This window comes from Belonocnema kinseyi, chromosome 9 (genome assembly GCF_010883055.1).
Source record: "Belonocnema kinseyi isolate 2016_QV_RU_SX_M_011 chromosome 9, B_treatae_v1, whole genome shotgun sequence".
Taxonomy (NCBI): domain Eukaryota; kingdom Metazoa; phylum Arthropoda; class Insecta; order Hymenoptera; family Cynipidae; genus Belonocnema; species Belonocnema kinseyi.
The window spans coordinates 16,483,301-16,503,021 of NC_046665.1; the positions used below are offsets into that span (position 1 = coordinate 16,483,301).

General features: G+C 36.4%; 1 protein-coding gene across 4 annotated transcripts in view; it reads right to left on the minus strand.

Moving 5' to 3' along the window:
• The window catches only part of LOC117179514 (vesicle transport protein USE1), a 108,951-nt gene that overhangs the window by 13,987 nt on the left and 75,243 nt on the right, over positions 1-19,721 (minus strand). For 3 of the 4 annotated variants that reach the window (XM_033371390.1, XM_033371391.1, XM_033371392.1), the window contains exons 4-5: positions 13,042-13,277; positions 12,600-12,923 (exon numbers count right to left, since the gene is read on the minus strand). In XM_033371390.1, coding sequence (XP_033227281.1) covers positions 12,600-12,923; positions 13,042-13,277 — 560 coding nt within the window. The remainder of the gene's footprint in view (positions 1-12,599; positions 12,924-13,041; positions 13,278-19,721) is intronic. The other variant, XM_033371393.1, reaches the window with a different exon arrangement.

Consider the following 19,721-nt stretch of genomic DNA (forward strand, 5'->3'; position numbering starts at 1 on the left):
CAGAAGGCGGTTGTCCTTGGATCGCTCCGTGTTCTTAGGGTCCACGAGGCTTTTGCTGGATCGTCGTATTGATTCCTTTACAGACTGTAACCACCTATCTCAGGGTTGTGAGACGTTGTTATGGCTGAAATTTGACCGCGATTTCGCTGGAAGCGGGCGCAATTTTTCAGATTAGCACCCGCTCCCGGCGAAATCCTGCGGTTGTCCTTATGACAAATTTTTAATTATATATATATATATATTTCCGCCCACGCGTTTATACATACGGTTAAAAACTCAAAAAAAAAAGGTACTCAGCACCTCAGGAGACTGTCCTCTATTGATCCTATTAAACAAAATCTCATTATCTCGCCGTACCAATAAACACCGTTTAATGTCTATGTGACCAAATGAACACCGTTTAATCTCTATAAAATTCATCCGAAAAAAACACTTGTTTATTTTTTTTTAGTTTTGAAAACGTGAATTTGATTGGATTCTTGTATTATTCATGCTAAATAAGCTTTATTGCTCTACATTTTCTTTTACATGTCATTTTGATGCTTTCAACTTGATGACCATATAAACACCGCTTTATATAATTGTCCTCTCACGCGTTTATGCATAGGATTCAAAACTAAAAGAAAGGTAATGAACAACTCGGGAGTCTGTCCTCTATTGATCTCATTAGGCAAAATCGTATTATCTCGCCGACCCAATAAACACCGTTTAATGTCTGAATGTGACCCAATAACCACGATTAAATCTCTATCAAATTCATACTAAAAAAACACTTGTTTATTATTATGTCTTTTACTTTTGAAAATGTCAATTTTTTTGGATTCTTGTGTTATTCATGCTAAGTATGTTTCACTGCTCTACATTTTGTTTTACATGTCATTTTGATGCTTTCAATTTGACGACCTGATAAACACCGCTTTATATATATTTCCGCCCACGCGTTTAGACATACGGTTAAAAACTAAAAAAAGAGGTAGTCACACCTCAGTAGACTGTTCTCTATTGATCCCATTAAACAAAATCTCATTATATCGCCGACCCAATAAACACGGTTTAATGTCAGGTCTATCAAGCTAGCACCTCCAGAAACGAAATTCCCAAATTTCTTGGTGTCAGAATTTTGGGCTTTTTTTGGGCTGTATATTGCCGATTTTTGGGCTCCACCACTTTTTGTGAAAATTCAAATTTTGATTGTAGGTGCTGACTTGAATCAAGCCAGCACCTCCACCATATAAAAATAGTAAGAAAAAAAATTAAACACGTCAGAATTTTGGGCTTTTTTGGGCTCTTAAACGCACCAACAACCAATTTCCAAAAACCACCCCTACAAAATATAAAACCACCCCCTTTGTAAAAAATCAAATTCGAAAAAAACAAAGAATACCAGAATTTTGGGCTTATTTTGGGCTCTGAAATGCATGAAAAAACTACCCCTATTTTTAAAAAACCACCCCTTGCAAAAAATAAAATTTGCAAAATCCAAAATGCAATAGGTTTTTGGCTCATTTTAGAGTCTCAAATGCACATAACAGTATATTAGAAAAACCACCCCTGTATAAAAAAACATCAATCTAATAATAAAAACTTAAACCTTGATGTTGGCATTTCTGAACAGCCCAAAAATCAGAGAGTCCATTTGAAGCGTAAAATTCGAAAAGTATCAGAGACTGTAATATTCCGAAAAAGATTGGTTTGCACAAAATTAGGTTTGATTGTTAAAAAGGGACTGTTTTTTAACGTCAAGTGTTGGGGACCAAAAATCGGAGTGGAAATTTTCGAGGAGCCCAAAAATCAGAGACAACATTGACACTAGAAAATACTCAAAAATATTAATTTTTGACAAAGTCATATATACATGGTAGAGAAGGGTTGATTTTATACCTTAAGGATTGAAGCCCAAAAATCGGAGTGGGTATTTTGGAGGAGCCCAAAAATCAGAGACCACATTGACGCTAGAAAATTCCCAAACATATTATTTTTTGACAAAGACATATATACGTGGTAGAGAAGGGTTGATTTTATGACTTAAGGGTTGAAGCCCAAAAATGGGAGTGGATATTTTGGAAGAGCCCTAAAATCAGAGACTACATTCACACTAGAAAAATTCTCAAAAATATTACTCTGATTTTTGTGCTTCAACCCTTAACGTATAAAATCAACCCTTCTCTACCACGTATATATGACTTTGTCAAAAAATTAATATTTTTGAGAATTTTCTAGTGTTAATGTAGTCTCTGATTTTTGGGCTCCTCGAAAATACCCACTCTGATTTTTGGGCTTCAACCCTTAACGTATAAAATCAACCCTTCTCTACCACGTATATATGACTTTGTCAAAAAATAATATTTTGAGAATTTTCTTATGTTAATGCAGTCTCTGATTTTTGGGCTCCGCGAAAATATCCACTCCGATTTTTGGGATTCAAACCTTAACTTATAAAATCAACCCTTGTCTACCACGTATGTACGACTTTTTGTCAAAAACTAATATTTTTGACAATTTTCTAGTAGTCATGCAGTCTCTTATTTTTGGGCTCCTCGAAAATATCCACTCCGATTTTTGGGCTTCAACCCTTAACTTATAAAATCAACCCTTCTCTACCATGTATATATGACTTTGTCAAGAAATAATATTTTTGAGAATTTTCTAGTGTCAACGTATTCTTTGATTTTTGAGCTCCTCGAAAATATCCACTCCGATTTTTGGGTTTCAACCCTTAACTTATAAAATCAACCCTTCTCTACCATGTATATATGACTTTGTCAAGAAATAATATTTTTGAGAATTTTCTAGTGTCAATGTATTCTTTGATTTTTGAGCTCCTCGAAAATACTCAATCTGATTTTTGGGGTTCAGTCCTTGATGTATAAAATCAACCCTTCTCTACCATGTATATATGACTTTGTCAAAAATTAATATTTTTGAGAATTTTCCAGTGTCAGTAGAGTTTATGATTATTGGGCTTCTTAAAAATACCTACTCCGATTTTCGGTCCCCAACACTTGACCTTTTGACTTTTCAAAACGTGAATTTGATTAGATTCTTGTGTTATTCATGCTAATAAAGCTTCACTGCTCTACATTTTGTTTTACATGTCATTTTGATGCTTTCAATTTGACGACATGATAAACACCGCTTTATATATATTTCCGCCCACGCGTTTAGACATACAGTTAAAAGCTAAAAAAAAGGTAGTCAACACCTCAGGAGACTGTCCTCTATTGATCCTATTAAAAAAAATCTCATTATCTCGCCGACCCAATAAACACCGTTTAATGTCTCAATGTGACCCAATAAACATCGTTAAATCTCTATAAAATTCAGCCTAAAAAACAATCGTTTATTGTCATTTTTTTGACTTTTGAAAACCTGAATTTGATTGGAGTTCTTGTGTTATTCATGCTAAATAAGTTTCACTGCTCTACATTTTGTTACTCATGTCATTTTGATGCTTTCAATTTGACGACCAGATAAACACCGCTTTATATATTTGTCCTCCCACTCGTTTCTACATAGGATTAAAAACTAAAAGAATGGTAAGAACACCTCGGGAGACTGTCCTCTATTGATCTCATTAGGCAAAATCGTATTATCTCGCCGACCCAATAAACACCGTTTAATGCCTGAATGTGACCCAATAACCACGATTAAATCTCTATCAAATTCATACTAAAAAAACACTTGTTTATTATTATTTTTTTGACTTTTGAAAACGTGAATTTGATTGGAATTCTGGTGTTATTCATGCTAAATAAGTTTCACTGCTCTACATTTTGTTACTCATGTCATTTTGATGCTTTCAATTTGACGACTTGATAAACTCCGCTTTATATATTTTTCCTCCCACGCGTTTATACATAGGGTTAAAACTAAAAGAAAGGTAGGAACACCTCAGTTAATGGATATTTGGTAGATATATAGTTTTGTAATCGCAATGTCCATAGAGATAGTTATTTACAGTTACTTCGAGACGAACTTCCAATTTTACTTGAAAAGGTCGACCTATTTACATGAGCGAGAATGTGGCTTCAACAAGATGGAGGGTCCCCACATTACGCTATTATCGTTAGAGATTTTCTGAATGAAATTTGTCCAGGTCAGTGGATAGGTAGAGGAGGCCCCCTTGAATGGCGGCCAAGGTCGCCTGACATTGCGCCACTCGATTTTTATTTGTGGGGTTATCTGCGAGATGTAGTTCACCGCACGACACCTACTACGAGAGAAAAGACGATTGAAATAATTAGGACTAAAGGATACTTGAAATCCGACCAAGCAACCTCCTCGTGGTGAGTATCGGTTAATGCTAATTTACAACCTTGTAAACCATAGGAATAACCTTGGTATCAAAGTCGAAAGGTAATGTTATGGAACTTCTCACGGGAAGAGATCACCTGATGTGATTGGAGCTATGTTTAAAAGAGAAGCAACTCTTGCAAGTCTTTAAGCTAAGCCAAATGAAGCAATGCGGGATTCAACATCACTGTTTAACTGAGCCGAAAATTCCAAAACCTTAGGATTCACTATTACAGCGAGAAAGATCATAAGAAGACTCCACGTCATCTTAAAAAGAGATTTGCTAAAGCTCCACAAGTGAAGACCATTCAGAGAGTCAGTGTTAGACTGTAACGCGTTACTTATAACGCGCTACCAGAAGTTACTTTTTTAGTAACGGCAACGGGTTATCTTATTTTCAAACTAACGGTTTCATTCGAAAAAAATACGATTTTGTACATTTTATTGAGAATCCTCAATATTATCGGAATCTAATTGAAACTCAACATTTCTCTACACAATTAGCCATACAATACGAATAAAATATCATTTCTCAAATATATCCCCTATAAGTCTGTTTATAGGGTCTCAAAGAAACCCCATAAGTGAAAAATGCGTTTTGCGAGATTTAAAAAAAGTCAATTTTTGTTTAATTTGTAATTAAAATGATTTGAATAACTAATTTCAGTCAAGAAGATTAAATAAATTCCTGAGATTTCTGTCGTTTCCTCCAACTTTCAATTAGTTTAAAGTAATAAATAATTCAAGTTAAAAAAAATATTTTTTTAAAAATGCATTATTATTATTATCGTTAATAATATTATCTTCACTTAATGGCAGAATGTTGCGCTTTTTCGGAAATTGTTAAATCGTCTGTTTTTCATTAAAAATGTCCTTTTTTACATACCATACCATTAAGTGTGTGTTTCGCTTTGTGTGGTAACAATCAAAGTTCACAAAACATATATTTTAAACATGCTTCAAATTTTTTACACGGATCATACTGACTACAATTTTTCCTTGAATAAGTTACTGAGAGACTTTGGTGAGGTGTCAGAAGTGCAGCAATTGTCTGAAAACTTGTTTCAGCACCTTTTGCATTTTATACCTATTATTTTTTCACGGTGCGACTGCAGTCAGAAAATTAAAAGTGGTCAACGATGTAACAGAACAGCCCTAAGGACTTTTGTTGCATGATACGGTAGGGATACTTTGTGGATACTATAAGGATATGCTGTAGAGTATCCTTTCCGTTCACTCGGTCCGCTAGGGAATTTTCGGCCGGTATTCATAGAAATATGAAAAAAAATTTCCAATGCATTTTTTGATTCCCCTACTGTTCAGTACAGCGGGATTGATACTTTTAGACCAAATGACATCGCATGAGCGATGAATATTTCGCAAAATTGGTACTATTGAAAAAAAGGAGCTTTATGGAAAGAGTTAAGGAGACTGCAGCATATATTTATTCATTTATTAATTGTTTAAGGATGTTTGTTTTTTTACTCACTATTTTTTTACTCACAATTATGACATAATAGAAGAATTTTCGAGATATACTAGGTTTTTAAAGGGCTACGTCTTGATGATGGCATCATCATCAAGAAGTGGCCCCTAAATTTGTCCAAATACGTTGAGAAATGGAGAAAAATGCAGACAAAATTGACATACCCTATGTGTGTCTTGTAACTGTATTTGTAATTAGCCACCAGGCTAGCTGTCAACTTCACGCCATGCCCCGATACCATGCATAGCGCGAAGTTGGCAGCTAGCTACCCTCTGATTTCTATCTTTCGCAAAATACATATTTTTAGTGAAAATAATCATTCCCTCAACAAATTTATTGATTTTTCGACATTTTATTGATCCGAAGATCTCGCAAAACCTCGGATATTCGACAAGTTTTCTTTCTTTCGTTCGCAAATCCTTCGAAAAAATGTATATTGAGTCAGAGCCGTACCTATAAAAAAATTCAAAGTTGGATTTAACCAACACCCTCAAATACAAGAAAGGTTATAGAAAAATTCAGTATTTTAAAATTATTTTTCCTAACTGTAAATATAATATTGAATTTTATTAAAATTTTCTGTTTTCAATTAAATGTATTAAATTCTTAAGATTCTTTTTGGATATTCAAATAATTTATTAAATATTCAAAACACAAAAAGTAACGGCAAGGTAACTCGTTAGTTTTTTCAGTAACGGTAACGCTTTACTTTTTTAATAAGTAACAGTAACGCGTTAAAAATTTTCAGGCAGTAACGGTAACGTTAACGCATTACTTTCAGACAGGAACGTGTTAAACACTGCAGAGTGCACACTTATTTTGTGTATCAGGTATAAACTTAAATCTTTACAACTGTTCAGGAGATAGAAAACCAATAGTCAATAATGACTGCATACTACTGAATGAGACAAAAAAAAATAAACAAAACAAATAATTCGGTCATTGCGTACTTGGCATAATGACAATCTCAAGTCTATAAGACGCAGAGAGGTACAATATGATAGTCAAACGTATAATCTTAGAAAATGAGGGTGTTTTCAGTTGTTAGAGACCAATTGTCAATAGCTGAAGTTATACGAGTATAAGAATTGGTTTCTGCGAACCCAAAACCAAAAAGATAAAGTGGTTTGACATCCTAGATATGCTTCGAGTAGCCCGTTACATATCGATAATAGATTTTAGCTTAGCCGACTATCAGGTTCCCCTGGAACAAAGTGTGAGGCAATTACTACATGCTTGGTACCAGGACTAATCAATAGTATCATCAGCCCTGATTTGCGCCTCTTTTGCTTCACATACTTGAACGGTATCATTATCGTGTCTGAAACTTTTGAAGAGCACTTTGGCTTAAAAGAGTCCTCGGCAAGATACGCGAGGCCGAACTCAAGATCAGCGCAAAAAAAGCGTCTACGTCGTTCTGAGATTGCCATCCTTGATTACAAAGCCCCTCAAAATATAAAACAATTAAGACGGTTCGTGGGCATGACGAGTTGGCACCACCGATTTATTCAAGACTTTGGGTCTACCGCCGAACCCCTCAATTGATTGCTCCGTAAAGACTGCCGATGGCGTGGAGTGACGAGCAAGAGACGGCGTTTAAAACTCTTAAAGTATTCAACTGCCGAGTTATGTGGTTGACTAAGGAATTTAGATATTACTTAGAACCTTTCCCCTTTATGATTGTCAAATACCACAACAGCTTACGCTGGTTTCATAATCTTCACAATCTGACAGGTAGGCTAGTTCGATGGTCTTTAGAGCTTTTAGATCATAGTTTCTAAGTAGTTCACCCAAAGTAGGACGATGGTCGTGAGGGCTAAAACTTAGGCTTTGGACCCACTCCATCGGCTTGCGGGTTTGATTCCCGCCTCGCATTCTGGAAGAGCCTCGGCGGCCCATGCGGTGAACACTAGCCTAGCAAGGGAGTTCCTACCAGCTTCAAGCTGATCCAAACGTGCGGATAAATCGAGTCACAAAAACCGTAGTTGCATCCTTTATCGATAAAAATCAGCAGGATCGGAAAGTACAACTACACGACTTTAGGTAGGCAAACAATACTGCCGTTAACAGTACGAGCTGCGTCAGTCCAGTATTCCTAAATTTCGAGCAGAAGCCCCGTGCGAAAGTTAGCCTTCAGCGAGAGAAAGAACGGGAGATTAACATTGTGGAACTAATAGGCACATGTTAAACAAGCGCAGCATTGTAATAAGTCATGTGGAGATTTTTGTTACGAGACAGGGGGCCGAGTGCAGAAGCAACTAATCCAGCTCTCGTCCAAGTGGAAGAAAATTACGGCCCCTTGTATACGAAGTTAAGGCTTTCGGAGTTCCAATATTGGCTGTCTGTACTGACACAGCACTCACTTCCAATACTGAGGCCGTACTGTCAAACCAGTGGCATAATAAAATGCAGGAGTTATTAAAAAAATCTTTAAAAATTATTTATAAAAAGAAATAATTACTGAATGTTTTGTGAGGTATCCATTGGATTTAAGAACAGCTTGCAGTCTTTGTGGCATTAAATGCACAAGGGTTTGTGTATGCTCTGAAGAAATAGCGTCCCATTCTTGCTGTAATATCTTGATGAATTCAGTCCGACTGGATGTTTGTTTTTTCTAACAGCATCTTCCAAAAAACTCAAAAATGCTCAATAAGATTGAGATGCGGTGATTGAGGAAAAGTTATGAGTTGCTTTGGCACATTGTACAAAATCCATAGCCTTGTATTATAGGCAGTGTGTTTCAGGTCATTATCTTGTTGGAAAAATATACCTACCTTCAAGGCAGTTTTTTTTTGCACTAGTGGGCATATTTTCTTTTAAGATTTTTATACAACGCTAATGAGTTAATTTATCATAAATAAAGTGTAATTTCCCAACCTTTGAAGAGCTCATACAACCCCATACCATAACATATCCACCCCCGTGTTTCCCTGTTGCAATGTCTTCCACCAGAGCAAAATATATTAAATTTACTTTTATCTAACGAAATTACTCGATCCCAGAAATTGGAATCCATATCTTCATGTTCCTTTGCAAATTTTAACCATTTTTGGCGATTGGTTTTATTCACTCAGAACTTCTTACGCATTACTCGACCAATATACGCATGCTTTTCTATAACTTTTTGTACACAAATCAAAGAAACAGATACACCTCTACTATTCAGTCCAGTCTTGATTGCAAGACTACTTATTTCGGTTTTTTTAAATCATGCGTAAAATAAATCTTTCAACAGCGGTCGTCACCACTTTAGGTCTACCACTTCATGGCAAGTTTTTCACTGTTTTCCCAGTTGAAAGTCGATCAAATGCCGATTGCACAGTCGAGCGTGGTCGTGCAACAATAGATGCAATCTCATACAAGGTACATAAACATGAGAGGTCACAGTGACTTTTTAGTAACATTTTTCGCATAAGGGGCAACTTGTACGAATACTTTGTACGTCTATCGAAATAGCTACGTTTATTTTTAAAAGTACATAACGATTAAAAACTAATTTTTTTTTATTAAATAATTTAGAGCAGGCATTCTGTAAAATACACTAGTTTTTTATTGAATTTAAACAATTAAATAAATTAATAATAAAACCAATTAGTGTTCTGGAAAATCTTAATTGTACGAATACATAGTACACCCACTGTATACATGAAAATTAACCTTGTCCGAACATTTTCAAGTTTCAGTGATGGAACTGAGAAATTATTACATGAACTTCGTAACTTAAGAAAAACTTTCTTATGTATACTGTCATTTATGGTTTTTTAGTGTTTAAACCCATTCTAATAACTTTTTACAAAGACGCGAAACGTAGTTTTTTCTGGATATTTAAGTCTTTTAGGCAGATTAATAGGCAGATTACAATCTACTCGAGCAGCCGAGCGATATTAAATACAATTGAAAGACCACAGATAATATCAGAGCTGGTTTCGATATGCAATAGGGCATTAAACTACATTGCAGAACTGGACCAGATTGCCAAAAACGGCTCAGCAATGTGGATAGCAAATGGATAAGCCTGAAACCGGTAATGGCACTAGCGTCTTGCTGCATCGGGGTTACCATTAAAAGCTGGATCCAGACAAGGGACCGAGACTAATTGGCAAAAAACAAGTGTTGTCAGCAGGCGAAAGCCTTTCTAGACTATACGTACAGGATAGACAGAGCCAGGAAAACTCTGAGATTACCCAAGAAAGATCTAGGGATAGGGGTTCAGATGCCCAAAGGACACGACCGCTTGAACTATCTTCTATCATCCCACATCAGTGCCGGGCATTAATTAGGCTCACTAAACAAATCCTTCGGGCCCATTTCATGGAATTCGACAAGATTCTACGACTGGTTAACATCCAGGGTTTTACCAGGAAGTCTCGAATAATTACAATTTACAATTAACAGAGCTGGGTAGCTCACCGAAATGCCTGCATGGACATTTAGTCAGAATCAGATTCATCCTCAGAAAGCGGTCCCACTGGTACTTGAGCACCTGAATTCAACCCTGTATCAACGTTCAGCCCCACTGCTGACCTAATCGTTTTATTCACGCATGACCCCCAATGGGTACACTGCTATCCATGTCGTCAAAATGAGATCAAAATCGATGCTCGAACACGCCGCGCCGTCGACGGCAGCTACAAAAGCGGCGCCAGATTAAAATACCCTCCGACTCTAAGATGCGGGCTTGTGATATGTCGTAAAACATTTCCGAAATTTTGAAGACGGGATTAAAAATCCCATTCTGAAGCTTATCAATTAATCAACCTTAACAGAATTTCATCAATTGTTGGTAATCTTTTATTCTGAAAATACAGTTTAGGTTGATCGATTGAAATATATATAAGATTCATAATTTAAACATTATTATTTTGAGAAAGACTTATGTCGTATTCATTTGTAACCCTGTAGAAATGTCGAGAAGGAGGGTTAGAGGGCGCGCGTGTGGGGGCCGTGGAAATAAGTTTATGGTCAATATCGCTGGTTATGAGAATTCGAATGAAACGAGTGATTTGTTCATGCGACGCGTCGCGATAGGACTATGATTATGAACTTGTGTAACGTCACAGTATATCTTTGTATGAACTTTTAATTATTGTAAAACAAAACTAAATATAAGACCGGAGAAATAATATAACTAATCTTCTGAAAAATAGACTATAACAAACATAAAAATTGATTTTTCCATACATTCTTCACAATCTTTTCTATGGAAACTTTAAATTACTGATTTTTTAAACCAACATGAGCGGGTTCTAAAACGTTTCTCTAACCTTCAAAATATTGATTTTAAAGAAATTATGCACAATCATTATTAAATATTTGATGTTTGTTGAACCATGTAGATTTCACGCTTTTATTAAATAGGGTGTAACCGGCAAAGTGCCCTGTATCTTTTTATTTATTTATCGTATTTTTTTGTGATAGATTCAGGTACAATCTAAATCTTTCATTTACTATAAACATGCCTGAGAAGTCAGGCTAGCCCAAGAAATTTCTAAGAGAAGCACAGGAGTGACAAGAGTCTACGACGGCTTCCAGACAATTACTTTGATCTACTTAATAGGTTATCCAGATATTATAATGACGTTTCGGAACTTTTGCGAGTTTCCTCATCAGATGGAATCATTAGATGTTAAAACAAATCAATTTTTGAAGAAGTTATTATCTGCTGATATATAAATGATCGGGAACCAGAGGGTTCTAACCCTCATTCGAAAATTTGTTCAAGAGAACGGAAAAACTGTATCATTTGTTATTTCCGTATAATTTTTTGTTAGCGTTAACAATATTGAAAGAAAATAGTATAATCTACAACATGTCAGACTTTCAGAGCAATATTTCTAATATTTCTCCAACTGTGGACTCTCAAGTTTCCCTCGAGGTATCCCAAGAGGTATTCGGTGACATTAAAGGCTATCTCTCAAGCCACGCTTACATTTGCGCTGTCTACCTTAAGGATCAACAAGTGGCACTGCAGTCTTAGTAAAGCACCTTAAGAAAATTTATTATTTTACTAAGAATAGTAAAATTCTATTCTTTGACTTTCTGAAAAAAGCACGACACGTAGAACTGATTAGAGGATACAAAAATAAAAATGTGCATTTTGCAAATTTGGTGGGTTAGACCCTTACAGTTTCCGATCATTAATATGATAATTTGAGTGCTAGTCTATTCGTTTGGAAAACCACAAGAATTCACAATTTTGAAGATCCCGAAGCTCATGTTTTTACGTTATAGGAGCAGCATGACAGAAATTACCCGACTATACGAGCACTTATATTAACACATATCAGCAGATATATTTACTGCTTAAAAAATTCTTTTGTCATAACATCTGATGATTCTAATCTGATGAGGGAAGTCGTAAAGGTTTCGAAACGTAATTTAATTATAAATGGTATTATATATTATTATACCTTTTTATACTTTTCGATGTTAATCATCAACACTGTGCAGAACGCTTGTATAGCCGCCTTCTTTCAAAATTAATTTTTTTGTTTGTTTTGCTTAATAATTTCTTATAGTTGTTCCATATTTTACTGATGGACTTCACTATAATTCACAATGGTCAAATTTACGATATCAACAACTACAAAACTAACTCGAGAGGAGAATTTACCTATTACACTTTTTATACTGAATATTTAATTAAGATAATAGAAAAATTGTCTAGAGGCTGTCGTAGACTCTTTTCACCACTTTACAAAATGTAGTTTTGGAAATGTAACATAAATAGTTTTTTCCCGACCGCCCGAATGCGCTAATTGGAAACAATTGGACGTCGGACGACCACTCCTCAAGCAGGGTTCTATTATCATAAACTTACTGAAAAAAACTACTAAGACGAACGCAACCATCAGCCAAACCCAGCATCTCCAATTAGACTTGGTGTGCTCTTCAAGTTTAAGAGACTCAGATTTTAGACTTGTTTCGTGAACGACCGTGAGATTATTGCTTTTTTCTAATGATCTGATGTCTCTTCGAATAATACCACTTACTATTGTTGCGTGTTCTCTCATGCTTGTAGTCATTAAGAGCATATTATTGGCAATTTTTTCCTGCATGTTGCGGTTATATTTTAATACTGCGTCCAAATCAACAGCATTTTGATCTGAATTCAGTAACTGATGTTCCATTTTTTCTGAATGTCCTATAAGGTAAAAATCGTTTCCTTTAATCTTTCATTTGATGTATTATATTCCACACATTTTTTCATAACATTTATCTTAAAACTAGCCAAAATAATTGTGAGTTATGATAATACTTACCTGGAGGTTTAAATAATTCCGAACGTAATTCTTGATTATATTTGGAACTTGTTTTCTGATGTATTTGCGACATTATATTAGGACCCATCGGTTCAGTCGTAGAATACATAACTGAAGGAATCATTTGAGTTGCTACTACTTTTTCCACTGTATCTTTCAACATTGAAGTGCCAATTATTCCTTTCAAAAATTCTACTCGTTTAACATACTCTGCAATCATATCTCTGGATGGTTTACTAAAATCAATTGACAAAAAATTATCAGACTGATATATCGTCGGGATGAAGTGAAAGGGCTTCATTTACATCGGGCTTTTGCGGAGTTCCGTTTTACGGCCAGACAGTTTAATATTCTCTTTTTGAGTAACAAGCCATTCTTTACTAAAGCTTTTTCTATTAAACAATAAACAAAATAAATACAATACGGCGCTGCGTTGTGCACTAAACAGATCACACATTTTTCAAGATAAAGAATAAATCGGGCCGTACCCTGGACTAGGATTAAGGTCTGCTATTTTAGTTTGCTTTTACTAAAAAAAAAATCACTGCATTAAAAATTGAATTTTCTTAAGATTGCACGTAGAAAACATTGGACGAAATGATCACACTATTTCAAACGTAAATACGCGTATTTATAAATTATGACTAACGTTTTTTGAAGCATACAAATATTTGGTATCAATTAATTGTTAAATATTAGAGGGTTGCGCCGACAGACTTTTGACCGGCGGCGGCAATTTAAGCAATTTTGATTGGCGACGCGTCGGCGCAACACGTCTTCTTTGCTCCTCGGCGGCGTGATATTTAAATTTAAAAAAACTTTTATGTTAATGCAAAGAGTGGAGAAAAAGTGGATTTTTTCGTTTTTTTGTTATCTTGGCGAAAAATTTTGAATCAATGAACAGAACGCATTCATGTAATTTGCAAAGAACAAGATCCAGTATGATTTCTGGAGAGAAATGAGTTTGATAATAGGCGTACCTAAACATGGTGGAGGAACTTCCAACGATGAAAATACAGCTCGACGATTTTTCCGGGATCCTGAACTAACGCAAGATATGAATCGTAAGTTATCCAATCTGCTGAACTCTATGTCGAGCTCTACTGGTGGTTTTATATGCCATCTTCTGTACATAAGATTCTCGTGCACAGTGCAAAGATCATCAAATGGTTTCTAATTCCTATTGGTTTATTATCAGAAGAAGTCGAAAAAGCACGGAATAAGGATTTCAAACGATCTCGTGAGTTTTCTACCACAAAATGCAGCCCACTAGCAATGAACATGGATCTGATTCACAAATTATTGACATCCTCTGACGCTTACTTGGCATATCTAAGAAAAGACTGGAAGCATTCTGATAGTGTTCCAGATCCTGAAGTTTTCTAGTGTACAAGGGCTCTCACGGCTGTCGGAAATGCTTTTTTGACGTGTTGAAAACACTGCCGTGTGGCCTCACTCCTCCCCTTCAAAATGAGTCCCATTCGAGATTATTATGTTGAGAACTGTTGAAGCAGGAGCATCTCTCGCGAAAAAATGTCGATCCAATCTCCCGCGAAGTACGAACCCCGCGCTGCCATCCGCTACCTCATTGCTATAATTTTGATTGAATATCTGCCCCAGGGGGAGACAATTAACGCGGCAAAATACTTTGAAACATTGAAAAAATTGCAAAGGGCGATTCGAAATGAAAGGAGGGGCATGCTGACAAAAGGAGTCTGCCTGCTTCACGACAATGCCAGACCTCACACGGTCAACGCCACGAAGCAACTCCTAGACTCATTAGGATGGGACGTTTTGAACCACCCCCTTGATCCCCAGACCTGGCGCCTGCAGAATTCCATCTCTTCACTTCCCTGAAGATGCACATGGGTGGAAAAAGGTTTTCAACGGAGGAGGTGAAGAGGGAGGTAGAGAAGTGGACGAAAGGGCTAGCGAGAAACTTCTTCGAGGCAGGCATAAAAAAATTGATTCCCAAGCTCAACACTTGCATCGAGAGGAATGGCAACTATGTCGAAAAATAACTGGCTTGTGTAAATGTGAAACCATGTAAGATTTTTTTTCTTTTCCAAATTTTTTTGAAGCCTACAAAAATTGAGTACACTTACTTTCTGGACATGCCTCGTACATTAAAAAAATTGAGAGAAACAACACTTACCAAACAAATACATCACTGGCAACATACTTTGAAGCTATTCGCAAAAAAAAAAAATTTCTGCCTTTAATCAACCAAACTAGGTATTTGTTTACAAAATTAATGAAAAATATTAGATGAACATGTTACATCATTAAACCTCACTAGAGACATCATTTAAGGAAAATTAGGGGAAAAAGGGATTTTTTCGACCTCTAAATGACCAAGTTATAAATTTGATTATATAATTTGCTTATAAGATTAATAAAAAATGTCGGATGATAATTTCCCATCATTAAACATCACTGGCAATATAATTTGAGGAAAATTAGGAGAAAAAACGATTTCTTTCTGCCTTTAAATGTTCACACTGGGCATTTGTTTTTAAAATTAATAACAAATATCGGATGACAAATTTGTATTATCAAGAATTATTTTTTTTTAATGAAAGCATAAGGTGCATAAAGTCTGCTAAAGTTAATCATACAAACAAATTTTTTTATGAATTGTGATCTGGAAATATAATCTTTTAGTTTTTTAAAAAGAGTCAATTTACTCCAGGGAAAGGATAACAGGTTTGAAGACTTTGAAGTATTTTTATTAGATAATTTGATATAATGTGAACAATGCTTCCGCGTCAAACGCGTATAAGAGAATGCTACCGAGCCAGTCGGGTTTTATACAGAGCGATGAATCATTCGCTGGTATCATTGGTGACCCTATTCACAGTTCCATGCTCCAGGACTAGATAACGTCCTCGTTGTCCTTGAAAAAGGATGTGGAACAAGTGGAGGAAGTGAGCTGTACCATATGATCTGCTTTCGGGTCGGTTGGTTCGTGGATAATGGTGGCTGGGCCTCAGTTACGATAAATAACCTTTCCGCATGGCGTAGAAGAGAGGAGGATGCGGAATAATCGTCCTAGACCATATTTCCATAATAGTCAAACTATCAAGAGAGCCAGGTTGTTGTATCCTAATCGCTCTAACCAGGCTGTAACTATGGTCCACCAGGAGGGATTCCGTCGTGTGAGCAGAAATGCCTCGTAGTTCTGCTGAGCTGTTTCTAAATTGTGGACTGAATGCTTTAACCTTCCCGAGAGTAGTGTGTTACGGCTAGAAAGGCTTTGTGTGCTGTTGATGCCATACAATGGTCTTATAGCGTGAGGACCGAAGCTCTAGACACTGTTTCTATTATTTCACCTTCCTGTAAACATTAATTCGTTATTTTTAGATGGTTCATGAGTAAAAGATACCATTCATATCCGTTGGAGAAACTATAAATAAATTTGCTGTTCATAGTGCAATATTTTCTTTCGCAGTGGTTTCCCTCGTGGTTCAAGATCCATACCAGGGATGTTCCGTCGAGGTGTACTCTTCTGTATTCTCTGTCTTGTTTTGTGATATAGCAATTGGCTCGCTGCGTATTCCGTCGAAGATGTAATAATTGAATGAATTGTAAAAAAGTAGTGTGGTATATTTAACTACTGTGTAATCGCTAGGTCCTGTTTGTCCTCTCCGATCTCCGTCAAGTTTACGAAGTAGATGGCATCCCATATTCCGTGGTAGATCCGTGTAGTGTACAGCTTCTCCTTGATGATTGAGTCATCTAGGGTTTTAATGTCGTAGACCCCGTCCACCAGGTGAATCTGTAAGAGATGTTTTTTATTGAGAAGCCTGATAATTTTTTACCTGATTGTAGTGCGATAGTTTCTCTTGTGTCCTGCATCTGTGACAGGCTCCTCTCTTTCCTGCGTTCATTAATTTCTTCCTGTGTTTCTATTGTGCGTTTTGAGAACGCATATAGTAATTTCCAGCCATTAGTGGTGCTGTTGGATTTGTCGTACCGTTTTAAACAATGCCCAATGCCCATTCTCATGTAGCCTTGCAATTATGTTTTGCCGCATCTGTGTTTCCTGACGATTTTGGGGTACATTGCCTTGATTCTGTAATACTGCTCTAGGTCTATTAACCTAAAGGTCCGATATATGAAAGATGCTGCTAAATTGTAATCCTCCTCTGTAGTCCAGTGCGTAATTTCGATGATCCTGGGATTTTCGGTCCTCTCATCTTCCCAAATTTTCTTCGCCCATTTCAGGATGTCCTAGAAGTTTCGATAAATTGCATTGTTAATTTGAAAGTCTGGTTTTTGAAAGTCTGGTTTTCGAATGTCTTCATCCCGCATTTCGGATAATATAACAAGGGAGTCTTTTAGTGTCAGTAAAGCCGTTGCTGCATCATATCTTTTCCTTCTTCAGAAGTTGCGGGATGACTGGTTTTTGCTGCATCCAGAGATTGTAAGTCTTAAATGATTTCCTCAAGCAACTCTGGTGACACTTCGTTGTTTCGGATAATTTCCTCAATGTCCATATTCGCTTGTATAAGTGGTCTTACCGTATTTTCTAATGCTGTCTTGGGGGATTCATGAGCCCTGTCTGGTTCTTTCGGGGAGTCTATGGTGTTCAAGAGTTCATGTATGGCTTCGTATTCTGGATTATCAGTTCCTACTAACACATCTTCCTTCTTTTTTACGGGAAATGCTCAACCGAGTGCGTCGGCGTTTGCGTTGTGTTTCCCCGGTTTATAGATGACTTCCGGGCGGTAGTCCGTTAATTCTTGTGTGAGTCGGAATAGGCATGAGGACATGTCGTCATGTCTGGCATTCAGAAGTCCCTTATTTGGTTTGTGGTCGATATGAACCTTGAACCTTTGTCCGTACAGGTGTCTATATTGTTTTATGCCCCACACGATTGCCAGAAGTTCCTTTTCTGTGGTTGAGTAATTTCGCTCTGCAGGATTCAGGCTTCTGCTGCCGAAACTTACTGGGTGGTCTTTACCATTCTCGCCCAGCTGGCTAAGTATAACATCCAGTCCTTCGTTTGATGCGTCAGTGCATAAAATGAAGGGTTTCTTCAGGTCCGGATGTTTCAGAATTGGGTAGGAGGTCAGTAGGTTTTTTAGTTTGTTCAAAGCCTCTTCACATTCTCTTGTCCAGACAAAATCGATTTTCTTTCCTTTTGGGTTCCTTCCTTCTCTAAGCATTTGCACTTATCGGGTTGTAGTACCAGCTTCGTTTCTCGGAGACGTTCAAATGCTTTGATGGGACAAAAGAGCTTTTACCCAGCCGTTCCTTTAAAAGTTCGTTGTTTATTGGGTTCTGCGTGACTGAATACATTGGAATCGGTATTTAACTATACCACTCCTTTAATGCTGGTTTCTTTCATTATTAGGTTTTTTGTTGTTCAGGTTTTTTGAAATTTAATTGCTTCTGTGGGTTGGTCCTAGGATCTTTTTTCTGTGGGAAACTCGCTCGAATTTTTCTATGACGATGTCTTTTTTCTTGACGCAGAGGTCGGTTTCTTCTCCGTTTATATTTATCGTTAGAATTTTTGTGGGTTCTTTACCGCCGCTGTAAATTCCTGGTAGGATGTTTTTGCCATAAATTATGTCGTCTCCTTCAGGTAGTTGTATTTCTATTGCCTTACACGATGGTTTTATGTAAAAGATCACGGGATTATAATCTCCATCCATTGGGATTGAGATATCTGGTAGGTCCAAGGTATCGTTAATAAAGTTTATTTTGGCTTGATTTTCCTTTAACCAATCTCGACCTAGGATCCCGTCCGGTTCCTTTTCCTCTTAAAAATATTGGGGTAGGTTGTCTGTCGTGTGTTCCTCCTTCATCTGATAGATATCCTGTTGCTCGTCCTGTGGGATTTCTTCTGTTGGGTACATGCGCTTGGTAGGATCTTTGTTGCCCTTCTTCGCGTCCTCGTTTCTTGCAAGTACGTTTAAGGGTTACAAAAAATGACCATTTAAAGAAAAATGATATACAGTGGCTGCAATTATCAAGATTCAGCTGTAAACACCATGCTTGATATCGCAACAAATTGAGATTCTACGGGTTGGTGACAATAACTCTCATTGAGCCGTCCTTTCTACATAATATCTTGATGCCACTAATCCATAGCTATATTATTTTCTCAGCTCATTTTTTCAGCTCGACCACCTCTTTATATATCTGTCTAAAATGCTGAGAGAGAGCTTCTGTAATTTGGGGGATGTGTTGCTTCTGCTCAGGCTCAACAATTAAGCTTGTGCGTAAGTCAAGGCAGGGCGTCAAGAGCGCATTCTAAGAGCAACTAGAAAAAGATTACAAATCTTTTCAAATTACTTCCTAAAATTTTTCAAACGAGTTTTAAAGTGTTTAAAGCAAATTTTTGTCATAATATAAAATTTTAGAACAAATTCGAGTAAATTTAATATATATTTAGAATTTTTGAAACGATTAAAGAACAATGAAAACTTATAAGATATTTTAGGACTTTTGTGAATATTCAGGAAAATGAATAAAATTCTTTAGGTTACTGAAATAATTTCTTTCGATTTTTTAAATTGAAAAATTAACTTTAGGAGAAAGTTGAAAATTTTTTTAAAACATTTCCAAATATTTCCTGAAATTTCGAAAATGAATCATAAAATATGTTTTAGTTTTGCAAAACGTCTAGAAATCACAAATATATTTTAAAAGGTGCCGAATTTTTGCTATTA